At 42.9% G+C, this 16716-nt stretch overlaps 3 protein-coding genes across 11 annotated transcripts in view; all 3 read right to left on the bottom strand.

Moving 5' to 3' along the window:
• Nucleotides 1-899, bottom strand: part of dennd2b (DENN domain containing 2B) — a 55587-nt gene extending 54688 nt beyond the window's left edge. Inside the window, exon 1 of one of the 2 annotated variants that reach the window (XM_061750717.1) lies at nucleotides 741-899. The gene's annotated coding sequence lies outside the window, so the exon portion shown is untranslated. The remainder of the gene's footprint in view (nucleotides 1-740) is intronic. The other variant, XM_061750741.1, reaches the window with a different exon arrangement.
• A 1421-nt stretch (nucleotides 900-2320) lies between these two features.
• tmem9b (TMEM9 domain family, member B) lies at nucleotides 2321-11242 on the bottom strand. Its single transcript, XM_061750694.1, has 5 exons — nucleotides 11024-11242; nucleotides 7293-7384; nucleotides 7104-7212; nucleotides 6161-6295; nucleotides 2321-3323 (listed from the first exon to the last, which is right to left on the bottom strand). The coding sequence occupies exons 1-5, from the start codon at nucleotides 11093-11095 to the stop codon at nucleotides 3168-3170; spliced, it is 564 nt and encodes a 187-aa protein (XP_061606678.1). The 5' UTR covers nucleotides 11096-11242; the 3' UTR covers nucleotides 2321-3167.
• A 2182-nt stretch (nucleotides 11243-13424) lies between these two features.
• Nucleotides 13425-16716, bottom strand: part of scube2 (signal peptide, CUB domain, EGF-like 2) — a 34128-nt gene continuing 30836 nt past the window's right edge. For all 8 annotated transcript variants that reach the window (XM_061750660.1, XM_061750649.1, XM_061750632.1 and 5 more), the window contains 3 exons: nucleotides 16218-16370; nucleotides 16036-16115; nucleotides 13425-14582 (listed from right to left, as the gene is read on the bottom strand). In XM_061750660.1, coding sequence (XP_061606644.1) covers nucleotides 14436-14582; nucleotides 16036-16115; nucleotides 16218-16370 — 380 coding nt within the window. In that variant the 3' untranslated portion in view covers nucleotides 13425-14435. The remainder of the gene's footprint in view (nucleotides 14583-16035; nucleotides 16116-16217; nucleotides 16371-16716) is intronic.

Below are 16716 nucleotides of genomic sequence, written 5' to 3'. Positions count from 1 at the left end.
CGTACGTGTGCTTTAAACTAGATTAATGTCGTACAGTAATAGGGAATAAAGCCTTACTAGTAAGACACGGTCGTTTTACCAGTGCGCCAACTTGTCTTAATAGTGAGGACAAAAGGCCTACTAGCTGGCCATCAATAATATAAAAGAAATGCTCACTCACACGGGTTTATGGACTATATATACACACTAAGTGTACACTATATATGTACTAGTAGGCACTTTGTTATCCCTTGAAGGCCAACTTTGGCAAACTAGTAGGACAGCGACATGTTACTACTTTCCATAGAAGTGCCATTGGAAAGGTCGCGATAACGCTTCCATTCACCGACGAGAATCCACAAATGCAACCCAGCAAGTCATCAAATGGAATGCAACTCGTTGAGACAGACAGACAGACAAGAGGGAGTGCAAAAAGAAAAACAAGTACGCATCGATTTGGATTGTGCAATTTGATAGACTGAAGCGCCACCTGTAGGCAACCCTTTGTAAATGCACCCCTCGCCTGGAAGTTTTTCCTATGCGTTAAATGTGACATTTGGGTGGTGGGAAGACAAAATACCGCGTAGGCGTGGACTGTTTAACTTTAGTCGTGTTAATCATAGATCAATAGGGAAGCAATCGGGACATCTGAACATTGTTTGCTCTCGAACACGCCATCGCGCAAGGCTAACAAAGTGGCAACTTTTTTCCGCTTGATGTTGACATTTACAGCATCAAGTGAATAAATGAACAAGCCCTACCTGCTTATTTGCGCGCTTGACGTGTTTATTCAGTGATCCATTCTCCGGCACACTGTCGCTCTTCTTCGTGAGCACCCCCGAACACTTTTTTTTTTTTTCCTTCGTGTGGAGGGGGGGAAAAAAAAAAAAATCGTCTCCTCCGTGGAACTGCAAAGAAGACGTGAGAGAGAAAAAATGAAATGGACGGGAAACGATGACGTAGCTTCTCTCGATGAAACGATGCGAACGGTGATTACATCAGGGATCCGCTAATTGGATGCGCCGCCTTTTCATTCGAGGCTGTGTCCGTTTCTTGCTTGTGCCCCCCCCCCCCCCCAACAGTTGACAGTTTTGCATCATTTTAACATGCAGCTCAGAAAGGACGCTCTCATTTGGCTTCTGCATTGCTGACTTGACTTGAAAACCTTTTGAACTCATGGATAAGCTTTAACCTTCTTATAAGTCGACGACATTCCGAATGCGTTTTGGCGCATATGCTTAAGTCAATATACGCTCATGCGGCCGCGGAACGGACAGAAAGTCAAGAAGTTTTCCTGGAAACGTGCGGACTGATGATTTATTTACCGTCAAAAGACGCCGCCGAACGATGCGCTCGTTTGCACGTGAACAATAACGTGGTGACAAATCATGACATTGATGTTTACTTTTCATCTCAATGTTTTCAAACAACATTCGGATCTTTTCTGACCTGTATGTAGTCTTTATTTTGCATTCTTTTTTGTAACGCAAGCTACCGGATGCTGAAATTTCCCTCCGGATTAATAACGTCTCGATGTAAACAGTAGCAACGGCGGTCCCTTTTTGTGCTTCATTACAATGGCTGTGACACGATCCCTTTCCTCGTCAATTCAAAAGATCATAACAATAAATCCAGATTGACAGTTTAAGGGGTGAAAGCCATTTTCTCATCCAATCCAAGCATCTGCACATTTATGGCCAAGGAGGAAAAGCAGCACCTTTCCATTGCTGGTGCACACTGATGAGAGGGTCTGTTATTACAAGGTGCGGGATCAACTTGAATGCTCCGCATTCTGCTCAGATTGAAGCCAAACGAAGGGAGGGGGGGGGAACAGTGTTTCACAGTGCAGGAAGTCTGATGACCCAAAACACGTAGCCAAAGCAAACCGAGGGCTTTTCAAGGCAAACAAATGGAATATTCTTGGCCAAGCAAGTCACCTGACCTCAACCCAAACGAGTCCCGCAAAATTGCAGTCGAGGCCTGGCGGCGCACCCGAAGGGAGGCCACGCAGCATTTGGTGACGTCCGTTGGGCCTCCACTTAAATATATATATATATATAAACATTGCATCTGTGCAGAAATATTTGATTTACAAAGTAGCACATGGAAATGAAACGTGGCTGTAAATCATTGACCGCGATGGATAAAGCTCAAGCCTACACATCAATCACATGATTTTGTTTCCAATCTATTGTGGTGGCGCAAAGGAAAATTCTCAAAATAGCAAGTTACAGATCACTACCAGATGTGACTGGATGCATTTCACTTGTGTACAGCCTGCACCTGCAGGGGAAGTTGGTCGCGGTTCGAGGCACGATTCACAAAACAGCTCCAAGAATCGCAATATTCACGGCCATTTATTTCAAAGCTGAAAGGTACACACACATATACACACAATGGTTAAGAAAACACTCACAATAACTCCAGTGTGTCGCTCCAGTGGCGGGTGGCCAACTAGACGTGTTATTTAGGACCGAGATAAAAGGAATTCAAGTTCACTAAATTGGAACCTTTCTACATCTCTCTCATTATGTTCACATTTGCCAGCTCTGATTAACTTCCTGTCCCAACAAAGAATCCCTCTGGTGGACGTCAGGCGCATACAGTACAAATAATAATCATTCCAAATGTCACCAAAGGATTTACAGAGAAATAACAGATTTACTATAGATCACCTATGCCAGTATCTACGTTCGGTAAAATTGTCAAATATATTAAATATTGAATTACTGATTACAAAGACCTTCAAGACTTTGCATATTGTACTGTAAGAGCCAGTTTCGAAGTTTCGAGTGAAGAACATACGAGGGTGGATCAGCTTTGATCCAATGTGGTGCTGGGCCAGCACGCCCAACAAATCATTGTCTTGTAAAAAGTTTTTATCTGGCATTTATTAGTCACATTTTCATGATATATTCCCCAGAGACTTGGCGCGTCTGTGCATGAGTTCCCACGAATCATTGAACACAGTGCAACAATGTTAAGGAAAGGAAAAGAAAAAACTAAAACAACAAAAAAAACCCTATGTAATCTCTTGTGCTGTCACTTTTGATCGACTTTGTACTTCAGCTCAACACTTACGGAGGTACAAACCACAGAATGAGAAAAGGGAAGAGATACAAGTCACAGCCTCCGTCACAGTGTGTTGTTGTTGTTGTTGTTTTGTGTGTTTTTTGACCTCTCCACCTTTAACTGAGGACGACATGGCGGTCGAACACAGACTTTCTCTGTTCCTGGACCTGCCTCCTCCAACGCTGCTGGGCGTGCTCAACTTTGTTCAGCATGTTGGGTCGCGAGTGTGAGCGAGACAGGACGTTGTGAGCGTTTGCAAAAGGCTGCTGGTCCTGAAAGCACAGACGACCGGAAGGAACATGACATGAAAGGTTCTGATAGATTACTTGGAAGGAAGGAATGTTTATACTGCACATTTTACGAGGGAGCAAATGTCCAACTTTCTGGAAAAAAAAATAATAATAAAGTCTACCTCCACCGGTTTAAATGCCAGGAATTGTGAATATTTACAAATCGTTAGCCTAGTGGCATAATTGCCTTAGGTTAATAGCATTATTGCCTAAGTCATCTTTGAACATTTTTGCAAAACAAGATAAAAAAAAATGAGAAAATTCAACAAACAACAACAGTGTGTTCCGCCACTGTGGATACCAAAAGTCTGCACACCCCTGTTCAAAGGGCAGGAATTGCAAGCGCTTCGAAATCTTTAGCCTAACAGCATTATTGCCTTAGCTTAATAGCATCCTCGCCCAAGTCATTTGTTAACATTCTTTTGGAAAACAAGAAGAAAAAATGACCTGGATGACTGAAAATCTACACAGGGGGGGAGGGGGGGGGAATAAAATAAAATTGTAGCAAGCACATTGGGATTTTTTGTTAATAATGTGACAGTAAGTAAAAAAAAGGACTTAGACAATAATGCTATTAGGCTAACGGAATGCCAGTCTGTAAGAACAAAAACAGTGAGGAAAAGCATAATTGAACATCGGAACTTTATTTGAGGTTAACCAGAGGCTTAATGACTGCAGGTGTGTGCTGATTCCCATTTAACATGAGTTTGAAAGTGATTGGTTTATTCTGACCACAGCCAAATCCCCAGTTATAAGAGGGTGTCCAGACTTGTGCAACCACATTATCTCAGTTGTTTATTTTAACTTGCCCTCTAAGATATTTTCAATGGAGTTCCACTGTAGGCTACAGTGGCTTTAGGTCCCATTACTGGTGAAATCTTTTTTGAAGCGATTTATCTTGACGTCTTTTTTTTTTTCTCTTCATATTTGAACAGGGGTGTGTAGACTTTTTATACCCACCGTATGGACTAAAACATTGTCACTTTCAAATGACATCCAAACGAAGATAGCAAAGGAATCCCAGGTCAAAGATGAGATTGGTTCTTGTTTACTGTTAGCATTTTTTCCATCAACTGAGTTTTCCACTGTGGTCATTTGTGAGCTCCTCCAGCGCCAAAAACTCTCCAGAGCACAGTTTGTATTCGCTGCAAAGTTTGAGGAGTCTCTTTCAAACACTTTTTTTCCTATCAAGTATTAGCAACTCAAACAAAATTACACAAGAATAAGGTGCTCATAATTAAGAGAACAAAGGTTGCAATGCAAAGAGAATAAAGTCCGAATTTTACATGAAGTCACGGCAGTATGATCCCACAGGGGACGAGATGCGAGCAGGTTACACAGGTCTTAATGCTGTCCAGTATTTCGCTTTTTAAAAACAAGCAGTCATGTAAATGTAAAGAATGAAACAGTATGTGCATCATGCATGCATTCAAAGGGCATTGTGCTGCTCGTTCTGGTGTGCCGACGTTGGACACCAGGGGGCAGAACGATACAGAAATACAACACACCATAATTGATGATATATATATATATATGCCTGTGAGTATTGTTAGATTTTATGTCTCCGATGTGTTGCTACCATTGATATTCAAAGATAACTTATTTAACGGTTTTAACCATTGCAATATCTATGCTAGTTTTGTTAGCATGTCTATAGCGTTTCCGATTATGTGTTAGCATTAAACTGGCTGACTTTCAGAAGGAAATGTTATGGTTTTTCTTTTCATACACACAACATGTGATTTTCTTTGTTTCACGCTTAGTTTGACAGTAAACGTCAACTGGAAGTGGCAATAAACAGCTTGAAGCAATCTTTTTTGCTTGTTGTGACGTTCGCTGCAACCATCTAAGTGCTCGTATATAAAATTATTACTCTCAAGTCAAAGCAAAAACAATAAGAAATTGTCAGAGGGAAGGTTCGTAACTTGAAAAAGGCGTACGCCGGGTCACTCGATGGTCAAGGTACCACGATCATTTTCTAAAGCGGGGTCCACACATACCGACAATCTGGGGAATTTGGAGCATTTTAGTTCCTTCGCGATCAAAGTCAGCAAAGGCCCAACTATCGGATGTCTGAAAGATTACCCTGAGCGATTATCCTGTGGTGTGGGGCATGTTAAGAGCGATCTACTTTTAAAATGGTGGGAGCAGGCAATCACAAATCTGAAACCTGTTAAATATTTTCAATTCATGCGCGGTCAGCCAGCTGCGTCGCGTGTTTGTTTTAACGTGCCTCCCGAGTCATTCGGCACCATATACACAGGCAACAAGATCCAATATAGGAGCTGTACAAAATTGGATTTCATTGGATTGTGCAGGTGTGCCTGATGTTGTTTCCTCTGCGTGTGCGTAAGCAGAGAAGTGACTGCGTTGAGCAACTTCCTCGAATTGACGGATGTGTTATGAGGAGAGGAGGACTACAGCACTCAGCAAGTGCGCACGTGATGTGGCTTTCAAATGGATCCTCTGGCCAGCTTCCCCAGAGACAATTATTACATGACTCATTTCCGCTCACGATGTCTTGCTGCATCCCATTGAGATAACCACTTGTGTTTTTTCTTACAAAACCTACTTCTCTCTCTATTTTCAAGTATTTCAGCCCTGCAACCTTGTTCAACTTGATCTAGAGGTTTGAGGGGGAAATATTCTTAGCATACACACACGTCCTTACAGTTAGATGTTAAGGAGCTCAATCAATGTTCGAATAAGAAAAATATCACATAAATATTCCTAGTAGACAACCGACACTGGCTTGGGAGGGTCCTCGTGAGACAAATGTCTTCCTGAAAATGAGTTTTCGATGAGGTCAGGCCACATACCCCGACATCATCATCGCTTTGGATGAGCTGCGAGTGTCCAAACAGGCGTCTCTTCAAGATGGGCTCCAAGAGAGTCAGGTAGACCATGTAGAGCAGCAGCAGGCCCAAAATGGACAGGTAGATTATGATGGTGACCTAATGTGGGGAAGAAGAATAGGGGTGAGAAATGTCCACAAATCTTCCAATCGGGTACTTTCTATAGGAATTCAGGGGAAAACAGAAGCAATCAACTCTTAAAAAAATCCAGACAAATCAGGAAAAACACTTTATAATGAAGTGTCTGTGTCATTTGTCAATAGTACTTCCAATTGAGTCAGGGAAAAAATATTTCTTATCCTTCTCAAATCCTACCTTGAGGTGCTATTGGAAGGGATCCTAACCCATGTCCACTTCCTCAAAATCTAACAAGTCTTCATACAACCAGGAAAGAGCATGCAGGAATGGATGTTTTCCATCTTTAGGTTTTGTTTTGGTGACAGTGGCCTCTTGGAAAAGTGATTGCAGCCCTGTGTATGTTCCACACATACTGAGGACTGACAATAAATGCTAGCAGATGTATTTGCTGCAGTCACAAAGATTGTGCTGAAATGTTATTAATCCAACAAAATTTGAAATCCCTCTTTCTTCCCTTGTAATCTGCTATTTTGATCATTTCCCATTTCTGCAAATTCCCATCGATACCAATTCATCCCACCTCGGAAATTCCCAGAATTGACCGAGTTAGATTTCATTCACTGCATTAGGAACTCATACTTAGCCAAACACAACATTAGGTTCACATGCACAATCAAGGCCCAATAGAAGAACTGTATCCAACAAAAATCCTTTACAAAGATAATAATAATAAATGAATGCAATTTCATGAAACTATGATTAGAATGTAGGCTGTAAATGTAGGTGAGGGTTTGGGCCAGCAGAGCACTGCAAATCGTGGACAACTTACCTTAATAGTGCCTGAGCTTCTCTCCTCATATTTACACTCACAACGTAAACAGTAAGCCTCCACGTCTTTTCCATCGACCGGCATTGGCTCCACTACATGCAGACAGTTACTGGAAAAGCCCAAAACACGTGAAAAGACATTCACGCCGGAAAAGGTCATCATTGCGGGTGGAAAATATACTGAGCATACCAGTCTTTGAGAGAAACATTCTGTTTGTAGATCTGCCCCTCGACATCTCTGTATGGTGGACAGATGCATTTGCAGCGGATGTCCTCAGAATTCTGGAAGACATTATCATTTGTTTCCATTATATTATCTAAAAATTAGACTTTACACCGATTTTATCGGACTGATCGGTATCGGCCGATATTTCGCATTTTATGCTAATCGGTCGATCGGCTTTAATATTTGAATCCAAAAGCTAGTTTATTTTTTAGCCTTGTCGCGTGTCTTTTGACGTACTACTGTAAATATCTGACAGCCAATGAAGTTATTCAAAAAATAATTAAAATAAAAACCATGTCGGCAGTGTGGGACAGGCAACACGTAATGCCGGATCAGACTACAAGACAAATTTGCAGATACACTCGTTACCGTGGTGACGACAACAAGAGTGGAGCGAGCCGGCTCGACTGTATTATAAGGACAAAATGGGGGAAAACGTGTGTTGGTGGTCACCGGTGCTCAGGACAGGAGAGGACGTTGGTTTAAGGCTCGCTTGAGGGATGTTCACGTACTTTTAATACGATACGAATCACAAGCAGGCAATAAAATGTTATGTAGCCTAGCAAGCGAGCGGTAGCACGAACGGTTGTACGTAGACATGCCGCCGTTCTGTCGAATCGTGCTCTAAAGTTTCGGTGTGGGTGAAGTCATTAATTACAATAAAGTCATTTAATGACAGTAAGTTAGCACCCATTATTTCGGTCATGTTGTAATGTTGGTTTGACCTAACTGATTCGAATACACAATCTGAGGAGAGCAGCGATTTCCAACCTTTATGGAGCCAAGGAACATATTTTACAATTGACAAATCTCACAGCACACCAGCAAACACAAATGTCACAAAAAGTGGAGACGTTAATGAACTGTATTTCCATCCTGCCATCTAATAGAAGACCAGTCATGCGTTCTGTCTGTCACTATGCCTCACAGGCATCAATAGAGGAACAAAGATACATTATTTATTGTAAATATCATTTTTGGAGCAATTAAGTATATACAGTAAGTGAACAGGTCATTTTAATAGGCACATTCCTCCATCTTGTGATCGGTTATCTTTTTTTAAACTCGCTGATCGGCCCCAAAAATCCTGATTGTGTAAAGCCTACTAAAAATATATATTAGTCGTCATTACGCTGACTTTTTTTTAACATTCAACTGAATGAAACTTCAAAAGATTCACAAAATTCAGGACATGGGAGGAATTACTGTCCACATTCCCAAAATTGAAGCAAAACTGTGCACGAGTTGACAACTGCGCACTACTAGTACTACTAGTGATAACAAAATTCTACTAGTTAACGTCTAGTGTGTCACCAGTATTGCGAAGATGTCAATTAGTGCACGTTTCTGCCTCACGAGTAACATACTACTACTATTCCAAGGTTGTTCTACTTGTGTGTATGAAATGTCATACAGTAGTGGGAGGAACTACGGGGGGGAACGCCACTAGTAAAACACGGTAATTATACTATCCCACCCTAGTTGTTCTATTAGTGTGCTGAATTATTTTAGTAGAAGACAAAATGCAAACTAGTACTTGGACTTTAATCTGACATCAAGAATATAAATAAATGCTCACAGTCCATTTCCATGAAAGTAGTAGGCAAACACTGGCATACTAGTAGCGTAACTACATCTTACTAGTGAGGAGAACTGAGCACTAGTTGACAACTGCGTGCTAGTAATCCTAGTAGCTGGCCTACTAGTGTGCATCAGCACTGGGGCGCCCCAAGGTTGTGTCCTCTCTCCGCTGCTCTTCTCTCTCTACACGAACGACTGCACCTCAGCGAACCCGACTGTCAAACTCCTGAAGTTTGCAGATGACACCACTGTCATCGGCCTCATCAAGGACGGTGACGAGTCTGCATATCGACAAGAAGCGGAGCGGCTGGAGCTGTGGTGCGGCCGACACAACCTGGAGCTGAACACGCTCAAGACTGTAGAGATGATCGTGGACTTCAGGAGGCATCCTTCGCCACAGCTGCCCCTCACGCTGTCCAGCTGCCTTGTGTCAACCGTCGAGACCTTCAAGTTCCTGGGAATTACAATCTCCCAGGACCTGAAGTGGGCGACCAACATCAACTCCGTCCTCAAAAAGGCCCAGCAGAGGATGTACTTCCTGCGGCTTCTGAGAAAGCACGGCCTGCCACCGGAGCTGCTGAGACAGTTCTACACAGCGGTCATCGAATCAGTCCTGTGTTCTTCCATCACAGTCTGGTTTGGTGCTGCTACAAAAAAGGACAAACTCCGACTGCAACGGACAATCAAAACTGCTGAAAGGATTGTCGGTACCCCCCTACCCACCCTTGAGGACTTGCACGCTGCCAGAACTAAGACAAGGGCGTGCAAAATCCTCTCGGACCCTCCCCACCCTGGTCACCAGCTCTTCCAGCTCCTTCCCTCAGGTAGGCGCTACCGATCAATGCAAACTAGAACTAGTAGACATTCCAACAGCTTCTTCCCTCTTGCAATCAACTTCTTGAACAGCTAACTTACAATTCCATTACAACAAGCTGGCAATTTTTTGACTTGAGTTCGTTGTCACATTTCTGTATTATGTATTACTCGTGCACTCACTGTAGTTGTCTCGCCGTGCTGCACTATTTGCATATAGTGGCCACTCATGCCAGAGTAGCATCTGCTCCATTTGCACACTGATTGAGGAGTATCTGTAACATTTGCACAACCATTGTCCCAGATTATCGCAGTACTCGTCACTTTAAACCGCATACACTCCTTGAAGTCTCAGTGCCCTTTGCACAATGGTCATTGCACCGGACTATTGCGATATTAGCCATTCGAACTGAGGACTCTGCATCTTTTTGCACAATTGTTGTTTGTTGTTGTTTTTTGTCAATGTCTTTATGTCTCCAAAGTGTTCTGTAAATTGACTGTCTGTTGTACTAGAGCGGCTCCAACTACCGGAGACAAATTCCTTGTGTGTTTTGGACATACTTGGCAAATAAAGATGATTCTGATTCTGATTCTGAAATGTCATATAGTAGTGGAAGGCAGTACAGTAGTGGGGGGAAAAATATTACAAGTAAAACAGTTCTACTAGTGCTCCCTAGCTCTTCTACTAGTGCATTAAATTGTGTACTAATGAGGACAAAGAGTGCACTATTACACAGAATGTAAGAGGGAATTCTGAATAAATGTTCAAACAGCTTTTCATAAAACTCGCAGCACAACTTTGACATACTGGTAGACAACTACATTTTCACTATTGACTCTAGTTGGCTACTGTGTGTGCTTCGAGTTCTCCAAGTGACATCAAATTAACGTGGTCCTACTCGTATGCATAAATGTCAATGTAGTGTAAAGACAGTGCAGTATTGTTATAATTTTTTTAAAATAATAATAATAATTTTTTTTTATTTTTTTTAAACGAACGTTACTAGTAAGACAGTTTTACTAGTGCGCCTAATTGTATTATTATTATTATTGAGACAAACAGCATACTAGTACATGGACGTTCAACTGGATAATATTCAAGGATATCGAATGCTCAACAAATGGCTTTCCATAGCCAACAGCAGACCTTCTCAGAAGTGTAGCTAGCGGGATACTGGATATTAGTGATACGAGCAAGACTCGTTCAACACGTCGCGTTTTAATACATAAATAGAACATGAGTGACTCAAATCGACATCATGTTTTCAACGGCTGACAGGACGAGCTAGCGCTAGCCTTACCTTCGCTCTCACTTCGCTTAAAACCGAAAAACACACAAAGACAAAAGTCTGCACAAGAAACACGGTCTTCATTTCAAAAACATGTGTATTGCACAAAGAGGAGGAGGTAAACGGTTCCCACGCAGCACGACAGGAGAAGAGTTTTCTTCTCTTAACAAACGACTTGGTTAGCCATGTTGCTAGCACAGCTTCCGGAAGATGGCGACGATGACATGGACTATTTCGGCGGGCGGTAGACAAGCAATCATTTTTAAAACGAAAGCATTTTTTCACCGATTTAACGAATTAATGAGGTATATATTCAGATAAACACAATTTCTCATTTTTTCCTCATTCTTTTGTTTGTAATATGATAAGAACGGACGGGTAGAGTTAAGATCCGCTCTTTTTTGGACAACGTGGTAACAAAACGAACGAACCCAGTGATTTGTCGTCAAAGTGAACGAAATCTCCCTAACCCTGGATTGTACTTATTTATTTTTTTTATTTTATTATTGATTAAATATTTGGAATTATTTTGACCCCTCCTTGAGCCGTCACCTTATCGTGGTGGAGGGGTTTGTGTGTCCCAATGATCCTAGGAGCTAAGTTGTCTGGGGCTTTATGCCCCTGGCAGGGTCACCCATGGCAAACAGGTCCTAGTTGAGGGACCAGACAAAGCACGGCTCCAAAGACCCCTATGACGAACAAAATGAATGGGTTTAGGTTTCCCTTGCCCGGACGTGGGTCACCTGGGCCCCCCTCTGGAGCCAGGCCCGGAGGGGGGGGGGGGCTTGAAGGCGAGCGGCCGACGCGACGGCCAGGCCTGCGCCCGTGGGGCCCGGCCGAGCACAGCCCGAAAGGGTAACGTGGGTCCCCCTTCCCGTGGGCTCACCACCCGTGGGAGGGGCCGTAGGGGTCGGGTGCAGTGCGAGCTGGGCGGTGGCCGAAGGCAATCCGATCCCCAGCCGCAGAGGCTGTCACTAGGGACCTGGAATGTCAACTCTCTGGCAGGGAAGGAGCCCGAGCTGGTGTGTGAGGTCGAGAAGTTCCGACGAGATATAGTGGGGCTCGCCTCCAGACACAGCTTGGGCTCTGGTACCAGTCCTCTTGGGAGGGGTTGGACTCTTCTCCACTCTGGAATTGCCCAGGGTGAGAGGTGCCGAGCAGTTGCGGGTATACTTATTGTCCCCCGGCTCGGCCGCTGTACGTTGAGGGTAGCCTCCCTCCGCCTTCGGGTGGGGGGACGGGTCCTGACTGTTGCTTGTGCCTATGCGCCAAACAGCAGTTCAGAGTACCCACCCTTTTTGGAGTCCTTGGAGGGGGTGCTGGAGAGCGCTCCCGCCGGGGACTCCATCGTTCTGCTGGGGGACTTCGATGCTCACGTGGGCAATGACAGTGGGAGCTGGAAGGGTGTGATTGGGAGGGATGCCAGAGTTCCTCAAGGCTCAGGATGTTGTGGGGCTGTCCTGGTTGACACGCCTCTGCAACATCGCGTGGACATCGGGGACAGTGCCTCTGGGTGGCAGTCCCCCTTTTTAAGGAGGGGGAGCGGAGGGTGTGTTCCAACTCCAGGGGGATCACACTCCTCAGCCTCCCTGGTAAGGTCTATTCAGGGGTGCTGGAAGTCGAATCTCAGATTCAGGAGGAGCAGTGTGGGTTTTTTTCGTCCTGGCCGTGGAACAGTGGACCAGCTCCGCAGCCTCGGCAGGGTCCTCGAGGGTGCGTGGGAGTTCGCCCGACCGGTCTACATGTCTGGTTTGTGGACTTGGAGAAGTCCTGTGGGGGGTGCTTCCAGAGTATGGGGTAGCATCCGACTTTATTGTATTTGTTACATCTCTCATGTTGTGACGTGATTTTGACATAATATGTAAATTGCTTGTTAATGTTGTGTTATTTTAATCTAAAAAACAAAAATAACATGTCTGTAACTGATATTAATGAATGGGCAAAAATGTGGGCCTGGTTTTTAACTTCAAAGTTAAATACTACTGAACTGTACAGAGGCGATGATTCTTTTGCCTACCACAAGAGGGAGCCCACGTACCACACTGACAATCAGTGTTAGAGCTCTCGTGTGATGTTATTATTGTTTGCGATAGTATGTGAATTCCTTGTTCAAATAAAGCATTTGAGAAAACAAAATCATGAAATAAATGATGTCTGCGACTTCGCATACGGTACAGTACATTTATATGAGACATGACATTGGCCGGAGCACGAAAACAGCAAATGGGTGAGTTTTTCAGCGAATAACAAGTTTCCCCAAAAATGTGCAGGTTACAAATTGCATATACTGTACCGAATCATCATTCTGTTGCCTATGTAGATCGTCACCTTAACCCTAAACCAATACATTTGAGCAGATGAACGTCACAATGTTTTAAAAAAATGAACCCAATTAAATGAAGGGAAACTACTGTCAGGTTTCTATCTTTATTTACAGTATAATAGATGTACAAACCCATCAAAATATACACACAAATGAATCGTCTATGACAGGTGGGTAGCTCACTTCTATTTTACAAGACTGTTCATTTGCTTCTTAGCTCCTTTTACTGTTTACTCAGAAACATGTCGCGCATTCCACGCTCTCTCTCAATCGTCATAGGAGTGTACGGCTGTCTTTGGTTGTTGGTTAACAATGCAAAAAATAGAAGACGTTTGAATGGAGGGAGGTGAGGTGCCCTAACGTTACTTTTTTCCTTGTCTTTCTTTTTGGAATTTGTAATGTTTTTCGACGTGATTTTCAATAACGTGGCAACCTCTGAAATAAGAGTTGCAGCATTATACGGTCAAACATGTCATCGCTACCACACATTTCGCCTGAAACTTTTTACATCATATACAAAACATTCATCGGGATAATTGCTTTTTGTGGCTCTACTACTTTCTTCGTCGCGCTAAAGTTCCGAAGAACATTTGTGCTATCATTGTGTATCTCTGTCATTTGTAAAAGTAGCCTATGTTCAAACTACATACACACTCTATATACAACATCGCTGAGTTTCAGTACATGTTTCCTTTGCTACTCGCTTGTCATCAGCGTGCCATCAGCAAACGTTTCCTAGCGTTATAATGAGCAGTTTGAGCAATATTCAATTATATGAATACAGAAGGCTCGTCAAACATCATCATGAGACGTATACATCGAAAGGAGGTTATACAGTTAATGTAGTTGTTCCAACACAAAGTGGCAGAAGTGATCCTGACGCTCCGGTGAGGACGGAATGTTTTCCCGCTAAGAAGTCCAGTTCAATGTCCACTCTCTTTTTTTTTTATTTGATTTTTTTTTGTTTTTGTTTCCATTGGTTGCATCAGTTGTGTGAGCCACTTGATTATTAAGCGTATAATTAGAGAAAACTATTGAAACCGGAGAGACACTGGGGAGCCGCTTTAACTATTCATCAGCAATGTGTGATTTGGCACTCCCTTAAGGACGAAGGAATCTCAGGACTTTGGAACGCAGGAAGCGGATGAAAGATTTGGGGAACATTTCTCGGGATTCTTGCGCTGTGTAGTTGAAGAAGTTTTGAGGGTGAGCCAGAACATCGAACAAGGCCTTCATGAGCTTCTTGTCCTGCAGAAGATCATCGGAAAAAGACGTCAAATGGAATACAAATTTGGGATGCATGTAATATATTGACAGAAAGCATATGCAGTATTCAATGTAGTTCACACACAAAATGCAGTCATTCGACATTTCTTTAGCGACAACAAAATGTCCGAAAAACAGTCCTTCAAAAAAATGATCATTGAGATAAGTTGGAGTAAGATAATGGACTTTTGCCGATAAGAAAGAACAAAAAGGTGAGGTGAAGGCCAACATCCGGCAGAAACCACAGCTCAATTGCTCTGATTTCAAATTTGATCATGATGGTTGGGATGCATCAATATAACATTTCCCATTTACTCGTCACGATGTCGTTGGCAGTCACGTAGAACGGCGCCGCATACTGAGGGGTGACTCGCTCGCCTAACTAAATCAAGAAGGTCATCTAGGTATTTGAAATAAATGTCAGCAGGGTAGTTCTGTGCCAATTTCACAACAGAAAACACATATTGTGAAATCAATACCTTCTGATCCAAACCTTGAATTATAATTTTTGGACCTTTTTTTTTTCCTGTTCTTAATGTTGTGGGCCAGTGTGTGTATTGTGATATTTCAGCTTCAAGAGGTTACAGAACAAGAGGCTACTTCAACTTGAATTTGCGGTGGGCCGCTGGAGAAGCTGGCGCTGTGGTCCTGCTCCAAACCAAAACATATTTGTCCTTGTGGCTTGTACGGTCCTTCCAGAAAGAAAAAAAAAATCCCAAAAGCGAAACTGGAACATGACTTATTATTATTATGATTATTATTCCCACTACTAACTAATCTAAGCTAAGTAATTTAGACTGACTAAACAAGTTCAACGACCTTCCAACAGAGGGCAGTGCACACTTATACAAACAAACAAACAAAAAGTCGAGCCATTTCTAAAAAGTAGATTTCATATTTTTCTCAGCCATTATGCGCAGTTTAGACGTGAACACTGTGCATCAATATTGGAAAATACATTTTCAAAAACTTATATAATAATAAATAAGGACTCAATAAAAATGTCAAGTCAAAAATATTGGACTTGAAAGTGAAATACAATGAAACTTTACTGTACTGCCATTTGGTAGCAGGCCGCAAACATGGCTTAGAAATTGTATTTATTAAATTTTTGGGCGCAGCGGGAGACAGGGCATAATACTACTCATTCGACAAAAACTGTACTTAATGATTCAATAAAATGTTTTGCATCTCGAAATTAAATAAGTGATGTATCTTATTTTTGAAAAGAAACATTTTTGAACTGTACTCAACAAATGTACTGTACTGTACTGGATTAAAAAAAATACAAAGTTGACTCCAGCGTATGTAATTCGGTGATTCTTTCAGATACGACAAGAGGGAACCCACGTACCACGAGTGGTACCCGTCCCACACTTTGAAAATCACTGGTCTGAGTAGAAAGAGGCCAACAAATCAAGGATTACATGTATACCTTGAGAATCTCTTGATGATTCTCAGACGCATATAACCTCCCGTCCCTTACGATGTCCTCTATCAGTTCTTGGTAGTCCTCTGAAATCAAAGTCCATCGAGAAAATCATGAAGAGCATGTGAATGCAACGAGAACAATTTGCATACAGCAAATGAACGCATTCTGTTTTCTCTCTCTCTTACCATCATATGTGACATACGGGACCTGGAAGCCCTTCCCGCTGTTTCCCTCATTGGATCGGAATTGAATCCAGAGCCTCTTGGAGCGCGAGGTGAAGGCGATGGGGCGCTCGTATGTCTGACATGTTTCGTAGGTGGTCACAGAGTTTAACAGAGCTGTGAAATTCCACCAAAAGACGCAACATTAAGTCCACGCACACAATATAATCACATCTATTAATTCATTCCATTTTCTTCACGGCTGAGGTGGATTTTGGGGGCGTGGCTAAAACGGGGCCCAGTAACATGAGTCACAACTCGCACAATATAAAAGAACCTGTGCGCCTTTGTTCACATCAGCAGTTAGCCGGCGCAACTGCGAAGTGCACTTAGGTAGCTAGCTGCGCCTACACCCTGAAAACACATCTTCCTTTCGAATAGTTGGCTGGTGTGGCCGCTTTAGAGCGCCTCGTTGTTGACGCACATCACCCAGAGAAAGGCGAAGACCGAGAAGGGGGGGGGG

Source organism: Phyllopteryx taeniolatus, chromosome 2 (assembly GCF_024500385.1).
Source record: "Phyllopteryx taeniolatus isolate TA_2022b chromosome 2, UOR_Ptae_1.2, whole genome shotgun sequence".
Lineage (NCBI taxonomy): Eukaryota > Metazoa > Chordata > Actinopteri > Syngnathiformes > Syngnathidae > Phyllopteryx > Phyllopteryx taeniolatus.
Note: the sequence above shows the minus strand (reverse complement) of the source record. Positions and strands in the feature narration are given on the sequence as shown.